General features: G+C 42.9%; 1 protein-coding gene across 6 annotated transcripts in view; it reads left to right on the forward strand.

Moving 5' to 3' along the window:
• The window catches only part of LOC137104722 (disco-interacting protein 2 homolog C-like), a 55,898-nt gene that overhangs the window by 524 nt on the left and 31,449 nt on the right, over positions 1 to 23,925 (forward strand). For 3 of the 6 annotated variants that reach the window (XM_067486331.1, XM_067486333.1, XM_067486336.1), the window contains exons 2-6: positions 14,612 to 14,683; positions 15,296 to 15,400; positions 16,802 to 16,927; positions 20,659 to 20,955; positions 22,402 to 22,524. In XM_067486331.1, coding sequence (XP_067342432.1) covers positions 14,612 to 14,683; positions 15,296 to 15,400; positions 16,802 to 16,927; positions 20,659 to 20,955; positions 22,402 to 22,524 — 723 coding nt within the window. The remainder of the gene's footprint in view (positions 1 to 14,611; positions 14,684 to 15,295; positions 15,401 to 16,801; positions 16,928 to 20,658; positions 20,956 to 22,401; positions 22,525 to 23,925) is intronic. The other 3 variants (XM_067486334.1, XM_067486337.1, XM_067486335.1) reach the window with 2 other exon arrangements.

The following is a 23,925-nucleotide window of genomic DNA, read 5'->3' on the forward strand; positions in this document are numbered from 1 at the left end:
ATTCCCTTATCACCACCACCATCGCCATCATCTCCATCCAAACCAGGACCCTAGTTACCTACTAACGGAATCTTAAGCGTTCATTCCTGCGCCCCCCCTCCACCCCCTCCTCTTCCTCCTTCCGCTCCTCCCATCCAGATGTTTGTCAGGCAGGGACCGGCCTGGGCAGTTCAGTGTAGCCCGCAGAGGATGGGGCAGAGCGGCGCGCACTGCGGGATTCGGCCGCTGCTCTTTGTCTCCGCGGCGGTGACGCAAAAAAATATGATAAGAACACCCGATGTGTTTGTCTGGTGTTGGTCCAAAACCAACCGGTGGTTTGACCTTGAGATGTTGACACAATCAGGCAACGTCTACCTGTGTTTGTGTGCGTGTGTGTGGGTGTGTGTGTGTGAGATAGTGCGTGAGTGTGTGTGTGGGCTTAATAATAGCATTGCGATGCAGCGCTGCTTGACCGAGCAGCACACTGGGCCAGTTTGGCTTTTGATGCCCGTGATCTGAGCCTCCTGCCTCAGTGTTGTTGGGCCTGGGCCTGCAGAGCAGCTGAGGATGAGGAGGATACACACACACGCACACACACCCACACCCTCTTCTCTCTTTCCATACACACATTGAACAAACACTCTGACTTTCTCTCTATGGACCATTGAATCTCAATCACAGCAATCCACTGCTGTAATTCCAGTCCAGCCCGTCTTGCAGGAGAAGGGAGCATCTCTGCCTTATATAATGAGGAAGGCATATTTTATTCATGCAGGCTCGGGAAGGCCTGCATGGTGAGCGAGGAGGCACATGACACATGCTGGGTACTCGCCACCTTCTTGGCTAAAATGTCATTTTATTGTGAATAAAAGTGTGCAAAGGTGTGTGTGTGTGTGTGTGTGTGTGTGTGTGTGTGGGAGCTTTACTGGTCTGTGTTATTGCAGCAGACTAAGGTTCTTTCCGTTGCTTTGTAGCAGATGTTGTGTGCTTGGTGGTTGGATTGAGTTTTCACCTTCAGAATCTGCAGTGACGTGCAGCTGGGAACACTGCCACAGCGCTCCCAGCACGATGCAGACGAGATGCTGTACATTGTGGAGCAAATGTTGAATAATTTAACGTGAAAGTGGCCACGATTGCACAGAACGTCCAGACGAGCAGGCATGTGCAGCTTTGATCCAAACGCGTCACCGTGGCTCTTTGAAATCCCCAATAGCGTTTAAACGTGGCTACATCAAACTGTCCCGTTTCCTTCTGATCACACTCATCATTCATAAAAGCCTTTATTATTTTTCTCACACTGCAGTGACACACACACACACACACACACACACTGAGGTAACACTGTGGCAGCTGCAGCCTCATTGGAGCTCCTAATCCAGCCGAGGGTGTTTATCAGAGCAGAACCTGCTGCTGGCAGATGTTATTAATGATGGAAGCAGCGGGAGGAAGTGGAAACGTCACATACAAACGTCACCCAGCACAAAACACTCCAGACATTCAGGTGTGTGTGTGTGTGTGTGTGTGTGTGTGAGGACTGACAGGATTATTGGTGAACCACAGCAGGATGAAGGCTGACAGTGTGATGGACGTGTGTGTGTGTGTGTTTCTGTGTGTGTCGGTGGTGCTCAGAGGGCCAGAACGTGACTGCTGCTGGTTTGTGTGGGCTCCTTGCAAAATAAGAGCGTGCCATCTTAAGGAGGACTGTATTCCAGATGTTTTCACAAAAATCATCAGTAAAGTCATGTGAAAATGATGGCGTGACATGTTTCCACAGCTCAGCTCGATGCTTTTTTTTTTTGTCTCAAACCAGAATTCCAAGATCTGAGCTTATACTTAATCAGATGATTATAAAATGCTGATAGGTTTGTCAGTAACGCAGTGACACTGTGCCCACAAACCTTCCCCGAAGTTTCTTATGTGAGACAATTAGCCAAGACAACACAAATAATCAGCTACAATTTTTATATTTATGTTTTAAGCGAAAATATCCTCAGTGTTGGATTGTTGGTCAGTGAAAGCAGGAAATCAGAAGATGTCACTGCACATTATATATTATAATACTGGACATTTGACCAAATAACTCAAGGAAAGTGTTTGCAGATTGATAGCTAATGGAACTTATTTGGTTTGATTTAATTACAGTGATATGAAACAGACAAGTCATCATCAGATTTAGTTTGACTGAATCAGCCTTTGCATCACTGCCCTGCTGGTGATTTTCTCAACTTAAAGCTACAGTATCATTTTAAACCCTTTTTTGTGAAGATGCTCGTCGTATCTTGAGGTGAAGAGCTGCAGAGACGTTCTCCTCTTAAGCCACAGAGCTTCAGGGATTTCTGCTTGATTAGTAACAGACACCTTTTCCCAAAAAAACAACAGGAAGCAAAAGAAGTGAATCACATGCACATTTCCATCCTCAGACTCTGCTTTTATTGAACCCGAGGCAACAATTCCCTGTCCGGTTTGAACGTTAGCGCTGCAGAACGAACCTTTATTCTTCGTGTAAGAGAAGACGACCCACCTGTTTATTAGATGAAGCCAGCAATCAGCTGAGCTCTGGCAGATGAGCCTCTCTCCCCACTCGCTTGCTTACCGTTGTTAAATCACATCATCCCTGTTGTTTTTCTGTGACCTGTGGGCATTAAGGCGCTGATCCTGAGCGGTTCGGACCATTTAGCTGCCACTCTCGTGCACCGTGACTTGCAGATGGGATGAACGGGGGCATGGACGGGCACGTTCAGGGGATCTGGGAGCTTTCACTTAAGGCTGCACTGCAGTTTGAGGAGCTGTCGAGGGTCCCGATCTTCAGAGCTGAGATCTCCTGTGGTCCTCAGATTAGCCATTAAAGGCTTACACTGTGAAGCCAGGGCCGGAGTTTCACTGCGGGATTGTGGGAAATGTGCAACAGCCAGAATGTGGAAGATTCCTGCAAAGTCAGGGAGTCAAATGTTAGTGTGCAGGTTCATCCGCTGCACCTGTGTTGATAGTTCTGTTAATGCTCGAGCAAACATTTCATCAGGTTCTGTTCAGCTTTTTTCTCCTGCCCTCGTCATCACTGTTGACAGTACAACGCATCAGGTCTGATTCCTTGCTGCTAACTAACCGGTGACCAGCCCAAATGTTGGGGTGTGTGCTCCCTGCAGGCTTCACCTTTGCGTGGACAGACAAAATTGTTTATTAGTTAAGAGGCATCACTCTGATAGAAAACCCGAGTGAGCTGAGTCTTCTGTAGTGGCAAACTAAAGCAAACTCATTGTTTCAGGTAATATTGTTAGATCCACTCGGAACCAATAAGCTGCCTGATGTGACAGATGTGGCAAAGTCACTAGATTGTTAGTTTGTCATCTGTCTTCTGTTGCTGTGTGTACAGTGTATTTATCTGTTATTTGAGGATAAAATAAGTTCAGTCTTTTCTCATTTTCAGGTTGTAGCTGCAGGTTATGAACATCCGTTATGGTGCCGCTGAGAACTCTCAGATTTTCTGACTGTTAGTTATTCAGGTAAAAGCTGAGAGCAGGTGGCAGTTTGTGCACAACCAGGCTAAATATGCAGGAGGCTAATTCCCACAACACTGGACTGAGTAGAGACTGAAGGATGGATTTAAATCCATAACATTAAATACTTTATTGTCCTCAGTAGTGGAGTCTATAGACAACAGGGATGACTCATTACATGTGTGAGGGGAGGAGGATGGTTGGAAGCTGAGGTAAGAATAGGACTCGATGAAAACACCCTGGAAGCTGTAGTTCACTGTGGATGGTTTTCAGTGATCTCTGGATCATTTTTAGCTGATTGTTGTGTCAGAAATGAGCAGAGGCAGAGTTTGCGTGACTGTTGAAACTGTCTGACCAACACAAACTCAGCTCAGGTGTGAGTCTGATGACACGTTTTCTCCTTCTCCACATCAAAGCAAAGCTTGTTGTTTGCTGCAGTATTAAAAATGGATTTATTAAAAGTCTCTGCTTGTTGTTTCACTCAGGTTCTAACTGATTTGGACATTTCTGAAAACATGGTGTCACAGTTCTGATATTTTCCTCATGAACAGATTTTCTGTTCATTAATGTGCCACCACGAGGTGCATGTGTCGCCTGAGGCCATGCATTTCAGGTCAGCGTAGGCTCGGTGCTCCGTATCTGCAGTGTTTCATACTGCAGGAAAATGATCGTGCTTACTCAGGACGTTCATGAAAAAAAAAATTCTGAATTGCTTGGCCTTTTGTACTTGAGGTGATTGAGCTTAGTGATGGTATGAAGCTGCTGTGGGGTTTTACAGAAGATGGTGAAATAAGTTGTTCAGTCATTTGCCAGAGAAATCCAGCTTCTGAAATGTGTTTTTCTTTGGACTGTTACCTGAACAAAACATATTTGTAGAAATATATTTTATTGTAGAGAGGTGCTGTCAGCACATCCTGAAATCAGCCGTGCAAACACATTTGCTTCTGAAAGTCTTCGAGCGAGACTCAGCCTTCTAATTGACCGGAGAATTAAGAGTGATCCCTGCTCGATTAGTTAACTCTGCAGCGTCTTATTTGCTGTAATGTGATAATGATTAATAGCTGAAGTGCTAAAGGTAGCAGATGGTAGCAGAGCATAGCAGAGCATGGAGAGGAAGAGCTGGGCAGAGAAGTAATGTTTCATATTGTAGCTTTAGCCAAAGGTCCTAAATATAATTATTGTCACTGTAGATGTTACAATGAAATTTCATCTGATTTGACTGTTATTGACGGTGATCGGTTATCAGTTATTATCAGACTAAGCACAGTTCATTAGGTGTCCTACTACCTCCCAGTTGGTTCGGTAGGTGGTTGTCATGTGTTATGGTTTCACACGAGTGTGGTTGAATTGAAGTGATTTGGGTAAAAATCCTGAAGAAAAACATTTTCCACTTAAACGTCCTCTGTTTTGTCACCCTGCATCTGGACCCGATGGGCTGATAAGAACTGATAACGGTCCACTGAATGGAGTGATAATGTCCTGATGCAGTAGACTGATAAAAACAGAATATACAAAGTCTTTACTTTTTTATTTGCTACTTCTCAGATGTCAGATTTAAAGCTCCTCCATCTTACATCTTTACTTACAGGCTATAGAACAAATGGTTATATTTGCAGTTGGTGGATCAGTTATAGAAAGTAGTTACAGTCCTAATTTGATGCCAACTTTAGCACTGAACGGTTTTCTGTACTCGGTCAGCAGTAGTGGAGATGTGGCGTTTGATAATGTAGACTGAGCTGCTCAGAGAGCTCCAGTCCCGGGTTTCCGGCTGGGGGTGCGTCGGTGTGGGATCCAAATCGAGCAGCTGTCACTGTCGTTTGAGATGACGTCTGACGCCTGTTGAGCTTCAGCACAACTAAGCTGTAGGCTGCTTCTGTGTGTGTGTGTGTGAGTGTGTGTGAGTTATGATTTGACATGAATAAAAGTACGATGGAACAAAAATCAAAATGACAATGTTACATCACAAAGAAAAATCTAAATAAATAATAAAACTTTAAACTTTAACTCCAGTATCTTCAGGGCCCCTAAACACATATTAAACCTGCAGAAGATGTTTTACATGTTAAGATATAAATGATGATGCTGCTCTGATTTGATTTTAATGCAGCTTTCACTGCATAAAGCGGCTCCGCTTTCACACACTCCGGGTTTTTCATTCACCAAGTGTCTTTAGTAACACAGACCTCTGGCTAACAAATCATCTGTGAACGTTTGTTTGCAGTTTACAGCACACGTGTCAAATGAATTCACAATAAACATTTTCTCCTTGTTAAAGGTTTCACTGTCTCCTCGCTGCTACTTCTTAAAGCAGCATTTAGCATTTGCTGATGGGTCAGAAATGAGAAATTCAGTCCTTGAGTCTGTACATGGACGAACTGAACATTTTTGATTCCTGCTGATTCCATGTGGAACACAGACTTGACCTACACATGTTATAAACAGCGTTGATTTCTAGTGTTAAGCAGCAGCTGAAATCATTGTCTTAGTGCTGGTGCTTTAGTAGTACCAGTGGTACTTGTACTTTTTAATTGGGCGTGCACTTGAACTTGGAGGTTGTGCACTTCTGCCTCCAGAGTGACGGCAGGTCTTGGTCTACCTAACCCCCACAGCACATTGCATTGCGTCTTGCACAGAACAAGGCCAGCAGCACACGATGTTCCCAGTTTCTTCCAGTGTGGGCGTCCCCCAGGTGAAGTGTGGCAACAGCGTCTGTGCGGTTACAGCGAACAGGACCTGTTGTCGTGCACGTTTAATGTTACATAAAGACCAGCTGGGTGTGTCTTTCTATCTTTTGGCTAAATCCACAATTTAAAATACAACAATCTCCAACATTATGTTTTTTGGAGACAAAGTGATACAGTCACATTGTGTTTCCACTGCAGGTGGCAGCCAGCATCACTCGCGTCCTCAGCTCTTCCACATTCCCGCTGCTTAGTCACACAGGGGTCCAATAGCCAATGGGAGGAGAGACTGATCAGAAACATACTTAAACATTGGGAAACTGTGCAGAACGCTCGGCCGCACAGACCGTCGAGTTCTCAGGATTGTTTTTATTACTGATTAAGTATTTTTCGTTTGGATTGATTTCGATTAATCTTCGTGTCACCAAAATGTCAAACAACAGCGACGAAATCTGCTGCTATAATCAATGTTCATTGTTATTTGCCGCAGACCAGTGCGACACCCTCAGATGTCTTGTTTTGGCAGATCAACAGTCCAACTTACAAAGACACTCAATTTCCTATCACGTCAACAAAATCCTCTCATCTAATCCTTTTGAATATTTGACACTTTTGCATAAAAATCATTAAAACCAGTATTTGACATTTGCCCATTTATGTAATTGGTTGTCAGTCGATGTGATTAATTAATTCATTAATTAATTATTGCAGCTGTACTCGTGATCACACGGTTTTACCAGCCCTGCAGTCTGTCATAAGTGTGCCAGCCTAACTGCAGCACTCCTCTCAGGCCTTATAGGTGATATTTGGAATAAGTTGAACAGGATTGGATTATGTTTTTCTTTTTTTTTCAGCCAACAGCACAAAACCAAATTATATTGAATTTACACTAATTTAAACCAGACAAAGCAGCGAGTACTTGCATCTGAAAAGCTTAAACAAGCACATATTTTGCATTTGCTTGGGAACAAAAGAGCAAAATGGCCTCGTCTGCTTCACAGGAGTGAAAACATCCTTCCCAGCACTGACGGTGATGTTCTTGAATTAGATGACATGTGAAAAACAAGCAGCGTGAAGATCAAGATGTTAACGCCAAGACAATCCTGACGCTCAGGGACTGTTTTTCTATCTGTGTGGTTCTGACAATTTTACCTTTTAACTAGATCAAAGTGTGTGGGGGTGTCACTACTGCTGAGACCGTGAATGGATGAGACGTTCGACTGAATCTAATATTAATAACTTCACAATGTAAAGAGCTCACAGGATTTTTTTCAGTCTGGACTTACTGGAAAACATGTTCTCTTATTGCTAATAAATTGAGATAATTATTTAGTATTTTTATATATTGAGAACAGCTAAAGCAAGTAGTTAATTATGTAGTTAAGCTTGTGAAATAAACAAAGCAAATGCAGCAATGCTTTTAGTGCCTGTTTGAACATTTTACCTGACTAACATCTAAGTAAACTAAATACCTAAGCTGCAAACTGTAAAGTATTTCTGCATCACTTAAAAAAAGAAATTGCAAAATTGGACTGAAATGTTGTAAGTACCACTGCTCTGGGTGATCCCAACACCAGCAGGTTAATTGGTAACAGGTGAGGCCTCAGTGATCGGGTATGAAGGGAGAATCCACTAATCATCAGAGACTAGTCAGTCAGTTCAGAGAGAATATTTCTCAGCAAAAGATTTTAGCTCCTTCACCATCTACAGTACCTATTATTGGGAAAAGCTTCAGAGACTCGGGGAAAATCCATTGCTGAACGTTTGTGACCTTCGAGGCCTGAAGCTGCGGTAGAAAGAAAAATTTCAATTCAATTCAATTCAACTATTTATATAGCGCCAATTCACAACAAAGTCATCTCAGGGCACTTTACAGAATAAAGTCAAGATTATAAAGATATATAAAGAGAACCCAACAATTCCCCCTGGAGCAAGCCATAGGCAACAGTGGAGAGGAAAAACTCCCTTTAACGGAAGAAACCTCCAGCAGAACCAGGCTCAGGGTGGACGGCCATCTGCCTCGACCGGTTGGGGTGAGTGAAAAGTGGAGAGAGAAAAGAACAGAGCAACAAAAAGCAACAACAAAACATCGGGCAGATTGGTAGGACCAGTAGCTTCACGCTGGAAGACACACAGCTTCAAAGCCGGGGGACACCTGCAGAAAGGGACAGAGAGAGGGGGACAGAGGAGGACAAAGACAACTACGGGAGAGAACACACCGAGTTAATGACATAGAAAATGAATGAAAAAGAAACCATCAAGCTTCTGTGACTACGTGAATATAACCAAACGGGCTCGGGAGTGCTGTCCGAGACCCCTGTGGCTTAATGGAGAACTCTTACTGTCAAAGGGCGAAGCCACACAGTAAATCTGAGCAGGAATTACACAGCTACGATAATGTCAGACGGAACCAAATGTTCTGTTGGTGTGTTGTAAAGAGCAGAATTAAATGTTTGTATTCTTCAGCCTCTTCAGATAAAACATTTGCTCTGTAGCTTTGGGTTTTTTGGGACTCGAGGAAAGTAGGCTGAGCATTCGTCACTCGCTTCTGATGATTTGTAGGCTATTAATGGCGTCATTATACAGCCATTAAGCCAGGTTATTAATAATGGGAAAATTATCTACACATTGAAAATAATTATTATACTATGTAGCCCTAGTTAGTAGATTCATAGAAGAAGTTGGTGAAAGAATCACTGGTAGTGACAATAAGCTGCTGTGTGTGACAGATGTTAACCCACTGATCCAGCAGGACATCGCCTGCTTCTGCTTTGTTTCCCATTGTCGACGTGACACTTTGCAGCAGTTGTGTGTATGTTTGTGTACATACACACACAAACAAACTCATATACTGTGTGTGTCCATGTTGCCCCTGGCTTTGCACTGGACACATTCATTGGACAGCTAGTAGACGAGCTGCAGTCTAAACACGGGTTCCTGCATGTGAATGTGACAGCCCAAGGTCCCGACGCATGATGCATACATGCTCCAGTCCTCCGTGTGTGTGTGTGTGTGTGTGTGTGTGTGTGTGTGATCGTGTGTGTGTCTGCATCTGCCTGCTGGAGGTGGATTTGGTTTCCATGGTGGCTTTGTGGGTGGACTGGCTGTTCGTGATGATGTGATAAGAAAGAGAGACATGTCAAATAAAAGCAGAATGTTGAGGAGAATGCAGCATGGAAACAGACACTGTAGATACAGTAGATGGAGAATATTCTTTTGTGGATATGTCAGAAATATCCTTAATTGTGTCATTTTTCCTTTTATACAAATGTATTATTGTACTGTATTGTAATTTAATGTATTTATTTTTGGCCTGCCCTCGGTGGCTGGGCCCGAGCCCGGATAAAATGCGAGGGTTGCGGCAGGACGGGCATCCGGCGTAAAAACTCAGGCCAAATCAATGTGTGGAACACTTTCCGCTGTGGTGACCCCTGAAGGGACGAGCCAGAAGCCATTGATCTCATTGTACAGGGTTGTTACTATATGAGGGTTTATATATGAAACCTTGAACTTAATTACATCGTGCTCCAACGTTTTCAAATTGTTATCTATTTTTTTAAGTAATAGAAACGTCCTATAAAAATAGTCTCAGTCTCTTTGATAGACACTCTGTTGCTTTCTAAATGTAAAGCTGGTGCATAAAGGGAAGTGATAGGAAATAATACATTTATAGAATATTATGTTGAATCATTGAGCCACTGTTAATATTTTGGATACTTCTGGAACTTCCAGAAGAGGTGGTAGTGGGTTGGTTGGTTCACCGACATGAAACCCTGAACCTTTGAGTTGCCGTATTGGCCTTGGTTTCAGAACCGTTACATTCCTGATTATCTGCGTTAACTCAAGCATCAGTGCATTGAAGCACTGATGCTTGAGCACTTTAGCCATAGAGAATCGTAGAGGGTTTGTCTCGATGAACTCAGTCTGAAATTTGTTACCGCGAGGTTGATGTTTGATGCCCAACACTGCATATTTTGAGCAGGAGTTATGAAGAACACTCAGTGCTGAATGTCACATTGACAGAGAGAGAAATCCAGAAAAGTAGACGAGGAGATAACCAGAAAGCAGCAAAACTAGACAGATTGTGGTTTGGGGTAAGTAGTGCAGGTCATTCTGGGATACACAGGAAATGACAGAGGAAAAAACACAACGACACAGAGAGAATCTGCTCTGCGAATACAAATGTGAAAAACATCTTGATTTCGACAGAATCGGCGTTTTACATTTAATAAAAACCAAAACAGCGGTTTATCACAATGTAGATGGAGGTGAAGCAGTGCTGTCACCTTTTTGATCCTAAAAGCTTCCTGTATTTGGTGCTACACACAAATCACAGCGGGCCCCACAGAAACACAGGCTCTAACCAGTAAACCAAGGTCGATAACGTGCTCAGTTGTCACATTATTAGGTGAAACAGGCTAAACGAAAGCAGTGGAATCCAACCCCTTTATTAAATCCTACTTTATGAAGCGAAAACAGTTTCAGGGAGATGTTCTGTCTGATCGATGTGGAGGCTGTAGTTCATGCTGCTGTTGAAATGATTGTGTTCCTATTGCTTTAAGATCAGAAACCTACTTATCTGAGTGTGTTTATAAAGGTTCAGTGTTTCTCATCTGCAGGATCCAGCACCTCTTGTTTGTGTTCTGCCCATTTTTAAGCGGATCGGATAATCGGATTTTCCGGAAACAAATCTGACAAAAATCTAATGTATCTGCACTGATGGGTTGATTAACGCATTAGTCAATTATCAGAAACAAGGTCTAAGCTTTTCTTTGCCTTCTGTTACAGTAACTTGGTTACAGGCCTTTGGATCTGTGTGATCACTGGGACATGATCACACAGACTGATGCAGTTAAGTGATTGCATTCAAATTTGTTGAGAAATGTTATTTTTCGGGGAAAACAGGTGAAAGGACACGATTTTCCTGCTGCGCAGGAATTCACAAAGCTGAGCAATGACACGTTCGTGACAGACAGCATCACAGGCTGGTGGTGAATCTGGCGAAATGAGTTTTCAGAGATTTTCTCAGCGGCTACACCATCTCAGAGGGCGGGAAAAACATCCAATCTGCAGTCGGCCGCTATCGATCCTCCCTCAGCCGTGTGCCATTAAAGCAGCCGAGAGTCAGGCAGCGGAGAAGAAGAAAAGTAATTAGGCTGCCAATACAGGCGGGTTTCTCACACACACACAATGCACTCACCCTGCCAGGTATCATTAGCCCACTTCTCACATCTGACGCTTCAAATCCAAGATGGCTGTCTCAGCCCGTCTCCAGGAGAACTGTTGCTAGGCAACAGGCAACTCCCTCCCTGCTTTACTGCACTGCAAGTGGAAGATGGCGTCTCCCCGTGGACTGAGTGTGTGTGTGTGTGTGTGTGTGAAAGAGGGAGAGAGAGAAACCAGGAATGTTCTTATGCTGTGGTTGATCTGAGAAAAGGCTTCACTCTGATACAACACACTCTCACTTACACACACACACACACAGTCCACAGTGCAGATGAGTAGATTGGACCCAGATGTTCCGGCCTGTTCTCCATGGTCAGATTGTGAAATGTGCGCTCGTCTCTTTCTTCGTCCTTTATGCTATTTTTATTCTGTCTGTGTACAAACTGCTGCAGTTATCTGGCAGCAGCTGCATGGGGCAGTTACATATTCTGCGAGTTTTTGAATTGAAAAACACTGAACAGATGTTAGAAATTAGCCTTTTTCCACATTTCAATGCACTGTTGGTTTTGATTTCATTCCTTTTGAAGAACTACTTGTGTTTCCACTAAAGGAACCAGGCTCTAAGTCAAAATCCAGTAGGAGGGTTACAGATGTTTCTGCTCGAGGGTCATTCTTTCTTTTTGGGTGGAGTGTTGCTAATTTGACTAGTACTCTAGTATTTTCTGCACCATTGTTTCATGTACGCCATTTTTAAAAACCTGCAACTGCGAGCACCTTGTTTTACCTGTAGTTGCCGTTCGACATCATCCAGGTTTGAGCAGCCCAGGAGATTTGTAGACAAAAGAATAGACAACAACCTCTGGGCTTTGTTACCTGCTCCGGACGACATTATACAGGATTGAACATGACATTGTTTAGTGTTGCTTGGATTTTAATTGACGTCATGTCTCCAGACTGTGATGGTCTTTCCAAAAGCTTCAGTTTGTGGTCTCAGAAGTAGTTGTTGGTAGACTGAGAGGTCTGTCTCATTGTCTCTTTACAATGTGCTGAATGACTGATTCCTCTGCCACTGGCTGCCCCCCCACGCAGTGTGCTGGAGGAGTGGTTAGCACTCTGCCTCACTCCAAGAAGGTCCCGGGTTCAATCCCCAGACTAGACAGGGCCTTTCTGTGTGTTCTCCATGTGTTTGCGTAGGTTTCCTCCGGGTTCGGGACCAGGTCAGGTTGGCCCATAGTGTCGACACATGGAGTGGCTCAGCACTAACCCTTCATCTGACATAATTTTGGTGGACACCTAGAATATATAATGACAAATAAAGCACTTTACTTATATTCACTTAGCATAAAGTGCACAGAAGAACGAAGTCCTGTGAGCGAGTATGGCTCTGTCTGGCTCATGAAAACATAGATTTCCTGTTTTCAGTTTCATACATACTGTACATCACTTCACAGGCCCCAAACCTGCTTCCAGATTGTGTGTGTGTGAGTGTGTGTGTGTGTGTGTGTGTGTGTGTGTGTTGTTGAACATTTGAGCTTTAAAGAAATGACAAATGAATTGGCCCAGTGAAGATTCTCCTCAGGAATATTTTGCTTAATAAACCAATGATGACATCTGTCAACATCTGTCTCTTGAGCAAATATTTCTTTTGAAATGTTGATTTCAGAGAAACCGGAGTTGGTCAATATCTGTCTGTAGCCATAAGAAGTTTGCATGCATAGATGCACAACTGCATCTGTGCCCTCCAGCCATGCGTCCAAAAAACAATCCATGTGCAAATAGCTGAGTTCATCGTTTGGCAAATCGAGTAACGGAAAAAAAAAAAAGATTCTCTTCTCTCAGATAACACAACAGAGACGGCTTAGGAGAAATCACTAGAAGCAACAAATAATATGATTGGGATTTGAGGAGGGGGGAAAAGGTGAGCATCTCCGCTGCCCTGCATCTGTTTTACATGTTGTAACAGAGAGATGCCAGGACTCTAAAGCAGCACATTATCACACCAACTCGCTCCGATCCACCCGTCTTTTACCTCGGAGTTGGATTCGCTTCCCAGTCGTCGCTGACCTTTAGTAAACTGGTGTGAGCTGGTTTAACACAATGAAATGGGGACGAATATGGAACGAGCAGCTGATTGTAGCCCTGCTGTGAGGGGCCTGGGGTGCTGTGATTGACAGGTGGTGTTAGAGAGGGAGGGGCTTGACTGGACAGTCTTGTGTGTGCAGGATGACTCTGGCTAACTTTAGTCTGCTGCAATAAGTTATGTAAGAAGTTCTCAACCAATTATTTTGGAATGAAGAAATGTGGCTACACATCACCAGGCGGATTTTGGTTTTGGTTTTAATTAATGAAGCGGTAACTTGCTTTGTGGCTTTGTGGTGGTGTTATTACTAGGATTAGCTTGCTAGTTAGCATAAGGCTAAAGTAAACTTTTTGAGACATGTTGATGAAACTAAAGTGGGAACAGTTATGGAAACGTTAAACACACAAGTTATGTACATATTGGAATCGATTTATTGAAACAAGGAACAAAGTTTGGTGCTGACACCAGCGGGTGCCAGCTAGCACTAGCTAGCTGTTGACTGTTGCTAGCTAGCTTACAGTTTAATCCATTGCAAGTAGCGTAATAAGAAATTTCATATTTTACAAGTGTAAAAACTAACCTTATTATAGCCTCAGGCAGACGGGATACACGGACTACTTTAGTCGAAGTCCGAGGATTGTGGTTGTCTTTTTTATTAGTTTCTTTGATTGTTTTTTTGCATAGAGGACACCATCCTCTTCCTCCTCAAAATCTTACAAGGTGACACCAAAGATGGAAGGAAAACGGAAGCAGAGAAGTTAAACCTGTCCTAACATCGATAGAGCCGTTGTGGATCCGAGTACTTCTCGGTCACAAGACCTCGAAAAGCCTTTGTGTACGGCAAACAGCCGGCTGAGGTGCAACTGTGGATCCGAATCACCTGTGCAAATCCTACATTGCTTTGGTTTTTCATTTCACTTTCTGTCATCGCTATTCATCGCATAATTTATTTTTTTGATTCATGTCAGTTACATTTTACGTGTCTCTTTAATTACCGGTTCAGACAGAAACATGAAAAGACTGGGAGAGACAGAAGAGGTTGCGTGACAAACTGATGGCACTTGTCCGACACGTCCCCTCAGTTCGAAAAAAAACAACAAAAAACCATAAAGCATCTGTTTTTTGTTTGTTTATTTTTCAATCAATGTTGTGACAGAAGCAGCCCACACAGCCGTCACTGGCTCTCTCACTCTATGTATCTCTGTTTGCAGGGGACATCACTCAGAAGGGTTATGAGAAGAAGAGGTCCAAGCTGATCAGGGCATATGTTCCACATGCTGGAGGTAATTTAGCGACCTCTGACCCCCCCACTCACGCACCATCTCCCTCAGCGAAAATATTCCCATAGCTCTACTCGAGTATTGATCTGGTATCATGACAAATACAGTTGCGATGATACTATACTCCACTACTATTGATTGAGTCTTCAGCCGCCGCCATTAGCCAATGTACTGTAGGGGAAAACTCCCTGGAGCTCAGCTTGGGCCTGCTCCTCTGTATCGTTCGCTCGCTGCCTCCACTCGCAGCAGTCCCCACAGGTCCCACTGCAATGAGAACGCACACACATCCATCGTGCAGCCGGGTTGATCGGGATCATTTATCACAGGGCTGTAGCCTCAGGAGCAATGGGTCATAGCACACTGAGGGATGTTCTGTCAGAAAGCAACACTTTTATTTTCTTTTACTTTTTTTCTTTTGAGTCAGAAAAATACTATTTTTCTGCTGTATCAAATCATCTCCATGTGTGTTTTTTCTTTTTCGTTTTTTTTTTTTTTTGCTCCGAATCTACTGCTTTTGTCAAACGCGTCTGTGCATATGTGTGTGTCTGTGTGTACACGTATATTTATGTGTGCGTATGTGTGTGTGCGTGCATTCTTGTCTGCTTGGCTCTGTAGGTATGGAAGGGCCCATGTCTCACCGGGCCCCCCTCGGCCCTCCCTCTGCTGCACGTTTCCACCGACGGAGAACCTCCGGCACGAGGGACGAGCGCTACAGATCAGGTACAGAAACTCCCCCTTTACACCGACCACAGACTGTCAGAATCATAGTTGTGTCAAGGCACAAAACATGAATGAGAACAAAAAAAATTAAACTGCAACTCATGAATTTCTGGTAAATTTAGTGTCTAATTTAGATGAACCCCTTTACTGGAAAATTATTCTCAACAGTTTTCAAGTAAATAAATTGCAGAGACTTGCAATACAATTCATTTGCTATAAACCAACTTAATGGATGATGATTAGACTGTTTGTGTATTTTGATATTTTGCTGTAAGTCCACTTGGTTAACAGCTTCATATACACAAAAAATGACATGCAGACTGTTCATCAATGTCATCAGAGCCTCGGATATAGACATGGCAGTGTCAACATGCTTTTACTTTGAAAGGGTTCAAAGCAGAGCTCTGTAGGAAGTTTTTTGCTTCCTGAGAAGCTGGAAAAGCATCTGCTTCTGTGTTTTACTTGACAGAATGTTTTCTTCACAGCTTGCACAGCGTCAGTGACTTTAATACCTGACACTAGGTTAAGGCCAATTCACACCCAATAAGGACTGAAGTGATTCGCTGTCTTGGATTTTGATATTCTTCTGACTTTCTGAGTCACCAGTCGAAATTTCTGGGAAGACTGGGAAGTTCAAACAGCATGCATGGATGTCTTCGCCTCCTGAAGCACCCAGTTTACTGATCTGAAACATGGGCAGGCAAGAGAATGAATCAGGCTGGATAAGTGGGAACACTAGCATGGCCCTTGTGCACCTAATGTCATAGCCACAATAGGCTCATTATTTTAATGATAATGAATGAAGCATGAATTAGGCCTTTTTCGCCCACGTTGTGTGACTGAACCCTGCCCTAATTCCAACGTGATTTCTAAAGGTCTGTGTGAGCAGACATAACCTAAGAATTCAGGTCGCGAGTCCACCCTCTGCTGCAGACACTCTGTGAGGACACAAAGCTTTGGGCTGCACAGTAACATCCACGGAGAGCGGAAAGGGAAAAAAACCATTGGGAAGATGCAGATGGAAAAACAGCTGCAGCAGCGCAGTGGCCTTAATGCGATTCAGAATGTTCTATACCCTGCTGTAGTCAAAATAAAGTGGATGTAACTAAAGCTAATGATCCAAAACAAATATGAATTACAAAGCAAAAAGCATAAAAAGGAGCAAATAATTAGTGCACACAAGTCGTCTCTGGTGGAGCTTGTTAAGCTGCTGTAGCTGAACTTTCACTTACACCAGACAAATGTTGCCACTTGCAGTTAATTGGATTGATATTTTAGCACTGTTATTCATTCTCACTCGACTACATTGATATTTCTTAAGTGATATTTAGCTCCGTCCACTGAGATTTAGTTCAGTCTTCTCGCCTTAGTGTTAAAAAATCTCTGTCTCTGAAATCTCAGATGTCCACACCGAGGCGGTGCAGGCTGTTTTGGCACGACACGTGGAGAGGAAGGTGGCCGTCCCCATGCCCTCCAAACGACGTTCGCTGGTGGTGCAGACGTCCATGGATGCGTACACCCCTCCAGGTGATGAGACACTAACAAAACACACACTGCAGACATCCAGTAAAACATCTCCTGAAGTCAGACCTTTCAGCAAACTTCCTCCCTTCATATGATTGAGAAGACTAAAAGCCGAGGAGAATTCAGCCTTAGTATGTTGTTGAGTCAGGAACTAAGGGGAAGGAAATACCACTCTTCTTCATAAAGGACTCGTTTTGTTCGTTATTTTGAGTGATTCATATTCAGAGGAGATGGTTTTAAGACTCGGGGCCAGATGGCGTGGCCTACTTACAGTTGGTGTACGTTTCATGGAATCTGTTCAGCAGCACAATTCATTGAAATCCTCCGATTAGCACCATTATATTGCACAGTTTGAACAGTTTGATCAATTCTCTGTGACTTTGAAATAGGCTTTGAAAGTGTAAGACACACACACACACACACACACAGTGATCATTTTAGCTGAACTAAGTTGTAGAAATGTAGAAATCTGACTCCACAGAGGCTGCACTGTGCTCAAACGGGATTATGCTGTTATTCTGTCTCGGGACATTTGGGTTCTGACAGGGGAAACTCATTTTAGCAAAAAGTGCAAACACACACATTCTCCGCAGCGTGCAAAGCCACTGACAGATTTACAGTGAAAACAAACCACAGACTGCTGGAACGTCAAAACCAGTCAGCCACTGTGAATGTGCCTCATTAAAAGTAGGAAATATACAGATTTCCAACGTTTCTATGCACTGGGTGACCACAGGAAGTCACCTAAATTGGGCGAGCGATGTTAACCTTTACCTCAAACATGAGCTCGGTAATTTGAACATAATCAGAGTTGATGGCATCATTTTGGGGCTAATTAAACTTTAGGGAAGGAAATGTAATACCTTTATTCACTGGTAATTCACTTTTTAACCTTTGAGAAAATGCGTTGGCAGACAAGCCTCATGTACCTGAATGGGAGCTAAAGAACGCTTTGATAACATCGTGACAAAACCGTTTGAGAACAATCAGGGTGCAAGGTTTAGTGAATCTGCCTGTTATTTGAATGCTGCTCATTTGTCTCTGTGGTTCCTCCAAAGCCAGTTTGAACTAAATTGGTTCTTGTGGCTGTTTTACATAAGCTGACTAATTATTGACATTTTGGGTCGGCAAGCTCAAGAGCCTGTAGTCTGCTCAGCCTCAGTCATAAAATTTCAGCAATGAAAAGTGGTGAATCATCCTCCGCTGCTTCACTTTGAACCATTGTTTCACTGAATTGAGACAATTAAATTAAAAACCTCAGTTCAGATCTGTTTGTTATTACCAGGCTTAAAAATGGAAACATAGCCGCGCTGGCTGAAGGATCTCTGTGATTGAGTGGCTCTTTGAACCTCTCCAGGGATTACAAATGGGAAAGTTTAGCCACCAGGATGTACTATTGTTGTTGCATGACATTGCATGACCAGAACCATATGGACACCAAGTCATCACACTACCTGTATGTTACAGTTGAACTGTGAATATCCTGAGCATTCAGACTAAGATGTTGACTGCAAAGGTTTTTATTTTCGAGAGGTCCAACAATGTTGGATGATTCGTTCTGGATCAAAGTCAGGGTTCATTCCGGGTTCCTCAAGATTTCCAGTAAATGGAACCAAGGGGCCCAGTCTATAATATCAGACATGTCTGTCCACATGTAGACCATCATATGTCACTGGAGCACTTGGAACAATATGGAGGACGTCCAGGTATAAACTAGATTGAATGACAAGTCATTACACACGAAAACTAACGTAATACTGCAGGCTAAACTTAACCATTTGCCGTTTGCAGTAGTGCTTGAAAGTTTGTGAACCCTCTGGAATTCCCTCGGTTTCTGCATCAATTTCACCCAAAATAGGATTTTCCCACTTTAAACAAGAGAGAATGTCCCAGACTCTCACTTATCATCCCATTTACATAAAACACCCGAATTTTCTCTTCTCCTTCAAATAAATTGATAATCCTAGAGCACTAGTCAACTTCAATCCTCGAAAGGCCCAGTCCTCCCCTTGAGGGTCACATACACTCACTGGTCACTTTATTAGGAACACCTTTACACTCTAATGCCATTTCATGACAATGTTATCAATTCTTAGTTTTTAAGTTGAAACTGTCAGAAAGGTGACAGTTTGACGCTCTGTTCATTATTGTGGTCACAGTGGGGAGGGTGGTCGTACTGGAGTGCATCATAAGAAGAGGTGGTTTGTCCCCCATCATTCATGTTAAACAGGGCCAGTGAGGGTGCACGGGGTCCACACACAAACGTGCAAGGATCATTTTCCTTAGTCATGTAATGAACAAGTAGATTTTTATCTCATGCCTTCAGTTGAGTTCTCGATGTCTTGTTTTGGTACTTGCGTGAAGATCTGATGATGGTTTAGGTCAAATCTATGCAGAAATAGAGCAAATTCTGAAGTGTCACCATATGTAGTGATGATACTTTTCTAGCCCAAGAAGAGTAAACAGTCAAAGTCCTAATAAGCCATCAGAATTTAAAGAAGCATCACAGTTTCAGTGGAAATGTTGTCTTCAATTTTCCATCACCTTGCTTCCTTTATATCAAATATATAACCAGTGATATTTGTATTTATTAATGAACGCAGATCACATAATTCAGTCAGTATAATACAACAGTTTGGAAATATTTCCACTAAAGGCAAAAAGATTTGTTTGGAGCACTATGTACTGCAGCTCAGGCTTGATGCGAAGGGATAGGAAATACTTTGTAACATCAGCCATCTTATGATCATATTTTAAAACATCTGTTAAGGTCACAAAACACTTGTTCATGTGATGCTGCTGAATATAACGTTTAACATTGTTTATCTGAATCTGTTAACTATAACTGCAGCTTGTATTGCAGGCTTATAATGTCTGTGACATTTTGGGAAATGTGCTTTTTCCCTTTCCTGCAAAAGCAGTTGTTAGATTAGAACATTGCTGTCACTCTCGCATCTGACTATTACCTAGAGAAACCAGAGAGCTCAGCATGAAGACTGCAAACCAGTGAAAACAACTTACCAAATTATATCATAATATGAAAAATGTGTGTCTCATTTGAGGGCCCAAAACCTTCCAAGTCTGCATTTAGGGTTTAACTGTGTTACCGTGTTGCAGCAAGGCTGCCTCATTTCTGAGGCCCCTTCAAATGCGGCCATTTTCCCCTGGTTCCCAGTTCTCAACGACAGAGCCACCAGTTGGATCCTTCACAGCCCAACATATCCCATGATCCTGTGCACCTGTTAATTTAGTTGATGTTGGTGGCTAGCTAGCTAAGTAGAGGCTATGCTAACACACCCAAAGTGAGTGCAGCCTAAAGTTTTTAAAAAACAGATCAGACCGTCCTACTTCGGTTTGCCCTCTGCAGTGTACACAGGTAACATGCCTACAAAGACCATGTAGACCACGTTCTATAAAGGATGCAGCCCCTGAAATGAGGCATTGCATTAGAGTCTCATGCCAGCGCCTGCTGCAGCTACACGTCCCCCTAAATTTAGCTTCATCTTTGCTTTTCAGACACGACAGTGGTGTCAATCTTCTCACCGTGCTCTCAACAAGTAAACAAATAAGTGTGTAAATGTTTAACTGCTGCTTTAATATTGCATTAAGAACTTAAGATGTTTTAGCATATCTTTAATAGCACTGACTCTGACTGTTTATGAGTTTATATCGTGTTAATATTATGCAAATGAATGTTTTCTCCATGAATAACACTGGTCACTGACTCTCACTAGGCCTGTCCCCCCTGTGCTCAGACTCGTCGTCGGGCTCAGACGAGGAGGCGGGGCCAGGTGACGACATGTCGGGCATGGAGCACTGGATGGGACGACCCTCCCAGCTCGGCCCCCTCCACCTGGGCTCCACCTCCTCCTCGTCTTCGTCCACGCAAAGCGGAGGCAGTGGCAACGCCGGGCGGCTTGCTGACTCGCTGGCACATGCCCACATCTCACACCTGGCACACACGCACCTGGCGCACACGCACCTGGGCCAGTCACACCATCAGCAGAGCCACCTGTCACAGTCCCACCATGGTAAGACTTTACTGATTCTTCCTGGGCCGTTCTGCATGTGTGAGTGCAGCCTGTTAAATGTGCAACTGCTTTCTCCACATAATTAGATCACCTGTGTGTTGCACTATCTTTGGGCCCTAATAGGAAACAATGAATTAAAATGTTAATCAACAGTAGGTACAGAAGAGCCATGTACATTTACTTAGGACCCCCTGGGTAAAACTTTGTTTTTCAGCTGCTGACACACTAGCTACTAGCAGACTACACAACCGAGGTTGGTGTGTGTGAATTATACCCAATATAAGCTGATATATTTTACTTCGTTATGATGATGAAGCTCTTCACCAGCAGCTCTGCTCTAAGCCAACATGGATGTATGTTTGTTAAAGCAGAGATTGATGCTGGTTTTTTCAAAGTAAAAAAAGAAAAAAACTTAAACAATTCTGCAGCTTCATGACAAATGGGCAAACTCTCTGTTGAGGAAGATCATTTGTCCCAAAACTGCTAAAGTGACTATTTGATTGTTTGATCTAAAATCCACATTCAGGCCACAACATGTAGAAAATTGCAGATTTCTCCTTAGTTTAAAACTCACTTATACATTTGATGTAAAACAAGTAAGATTTAACAAAGATAATACATGAATAGATGGACTGAAAAGGCCTCAGGGATCAGGTGGCCCCTTGGCCAGAAACTGAGAAAAGTGGGTGATGATATTTCTTGCTAGAAGATCACAAAGGTCTGTTAAAAGGCATAAAATGACTAATAAGAGACTCTGAACGACACCAAAAAACTGTGAATGGTTTAAAAAAATTGATCAGAAGTTGAAAGGTTGCCAAAAAAAGGGCAAATATTGACCAGGAAAAATTAAAAAGAGAAAAAATGGACCAGCAAGAGACACAAAATAGACACAGAAAGGCTAAAACCCAAACTCTTAAAAGGAGAACCAACACGGATTAAATATCGTGGGTGGGGGCCATTTCTTATAATCTGCTCATGAATGCATGTAAAAACCTTTTTGATCTAATAACGTGAAGGCCACACATTACTCACATTATGTATTCTGTCTACCTTTCTGTACCATTATCTTTTTATTTGTATTTATTTTACACTGCACAGCTTCTCCCCTTCCTATCGTAGCCTCTACTCTCGTGCCATTTGTATGCTGCAGTCAATTTTCATTCATAATTCATTCATCATTTCTACTTAATGTGCTGTGACATTGACTTTTCAGTTTTATTTACATCAAGCCCATTTTCCCTGTTAGTATGGGCGTATTTGGGCGACTGCTCTACCAACTGAGCTGCAGCCCCCCTACATGTTTGCCGTCCAGCCCATAGTTTTTTGTGTCTCTGTGTTCTGTGAAATGGCTGCTGCAACACTGAAATGTCCTGTTGGAGGCTTGTTACCTTTAGCTTTGCAAGTTCTGTGTGCTGTATTAACACACCTATATGTGTGCACCTTCAGGTATCGGCCACCTGTCCCTGAAGAGGAAGGGGGCTCTTAATGTAGCAGAGAACGGAGGATCTCTGCGACGGTCCTGCGAGTTTGGATCTGACATGCTGTGGCCACCACCACTGGAGTCAGACGGTACGTGTAGCAACAGTGTTAGGAATCTGGTTCCCTTGGAATAATATGCTAAAATTAGACCTGCATAGATACAAATGCTGCTCAGAGGGAACTCGAACATGGTTGGAGAAGGTTACAAAGGCAAAGGGAGAATGTTCACAGTTTTAGAGAATATTTCAGTATTTTACTCTAACTCTCTATTTATATAGTCCTTGACCATGTTTGTTCTCTGTGAGGATGAAGGAACATTTGTAATAGCTGAATGTGCATAATGAATATTATGCTGATGAAAACCAAAATCTTTGTTTTACTATTTTTGCCATTTCCTAGTGCGCTGCAGCCCTGCACTTATCTAGACTCTAGAGAAGCTCTAAGTAGTTTGGACCGGACGTTAAACAGGCTTTTGCAGCGTTTTTTGGGAGGCAACATGCTGCATCCCGTGTGGTGTTACACAGCAGAACAGCATTCCAGCATGGAAACATCATTCCAGCTGCACAGTTCGGTGTAGAAAGCATCATGACTTGAGGATTTGCTGCCTCGGGGGCCTGGAGAGTTGGCCATCATAGAAGCTAAAATAAACTCCTGGGGGTCAGGGTTGCTGTCCACCAGCTCCAGCTCAGTAGAAGTTGGTGATGCAGCCGGACAGTGACCCTAAACATCAAAGCAAATGTACTTTAAAATGAAAATTTTTTCTATTTTCTGAGTCAGATCAGAGCTCAGAGAGCTGTTCACACCAGACATCTTAGGAATTGGTCTAAGATTAAATCGTTGTGTAAGGAGAAAAAAGCTCCAGAATTCGTTCTGAACGTTGAGCAGGTCTGATCCACAGCTACTGATGAGCCTGTTCGTAGTTATAGCAACTGAAGGAGGCTCACCAGTTATCAAATGCAGGGGTTTAATTACTTTAGCCACTTGCATTGTGAATGTATTCATTTGTGTGACTGGGGTAAATATCACGACACGTTTTATGAACAATTAATGCAGGAAGCCAAGTCATTTTTGCTACTGTACTTATCAGAACGCTCAAACTGTCACAGAGCAGCTGAAGGCTGAGGAAGTGTCTTAATAAAGCTGTGCAAAAACACAGCTGTTCAATGAAATGACAAAAACAGATACTTCATCATTTGACAGCACGAGTTTTAATTCTGGGCCTAATTGGACTTATCAGAGAAATGTTTTGATCCCAGATGTAAGACACAGAGCCGAGATCTGATGAGATTAGTTGTTTGAGCCTGCATTTGTGCAACCTTTCCCCGTGTGCACATTCTTCAATCTGTTTGTTATGTATTTTAGGCCTTCGAAACGTATTGATGTCTTTAATATGGAATCACTTCCTTTGGTTTTTTTTTATTTATTTTTTTATTTCTGGAGTTAAATGTAATATAATTCCGTTTTTTTTTTTGGATTTTACACTTAGTATTA

Source organism: Channa argus, chromosome 19 (assembly GCF_033026475.1).
Source record: "Channa argus isolate prfri chromosome 19, Channa argus male v1.0, whole genome shotgun sequence".
NCBI lineage: Eukaryota > Metazoa > Chordata > Actinopteri > Anabantiformes > Channidae > Channa > Channa argus.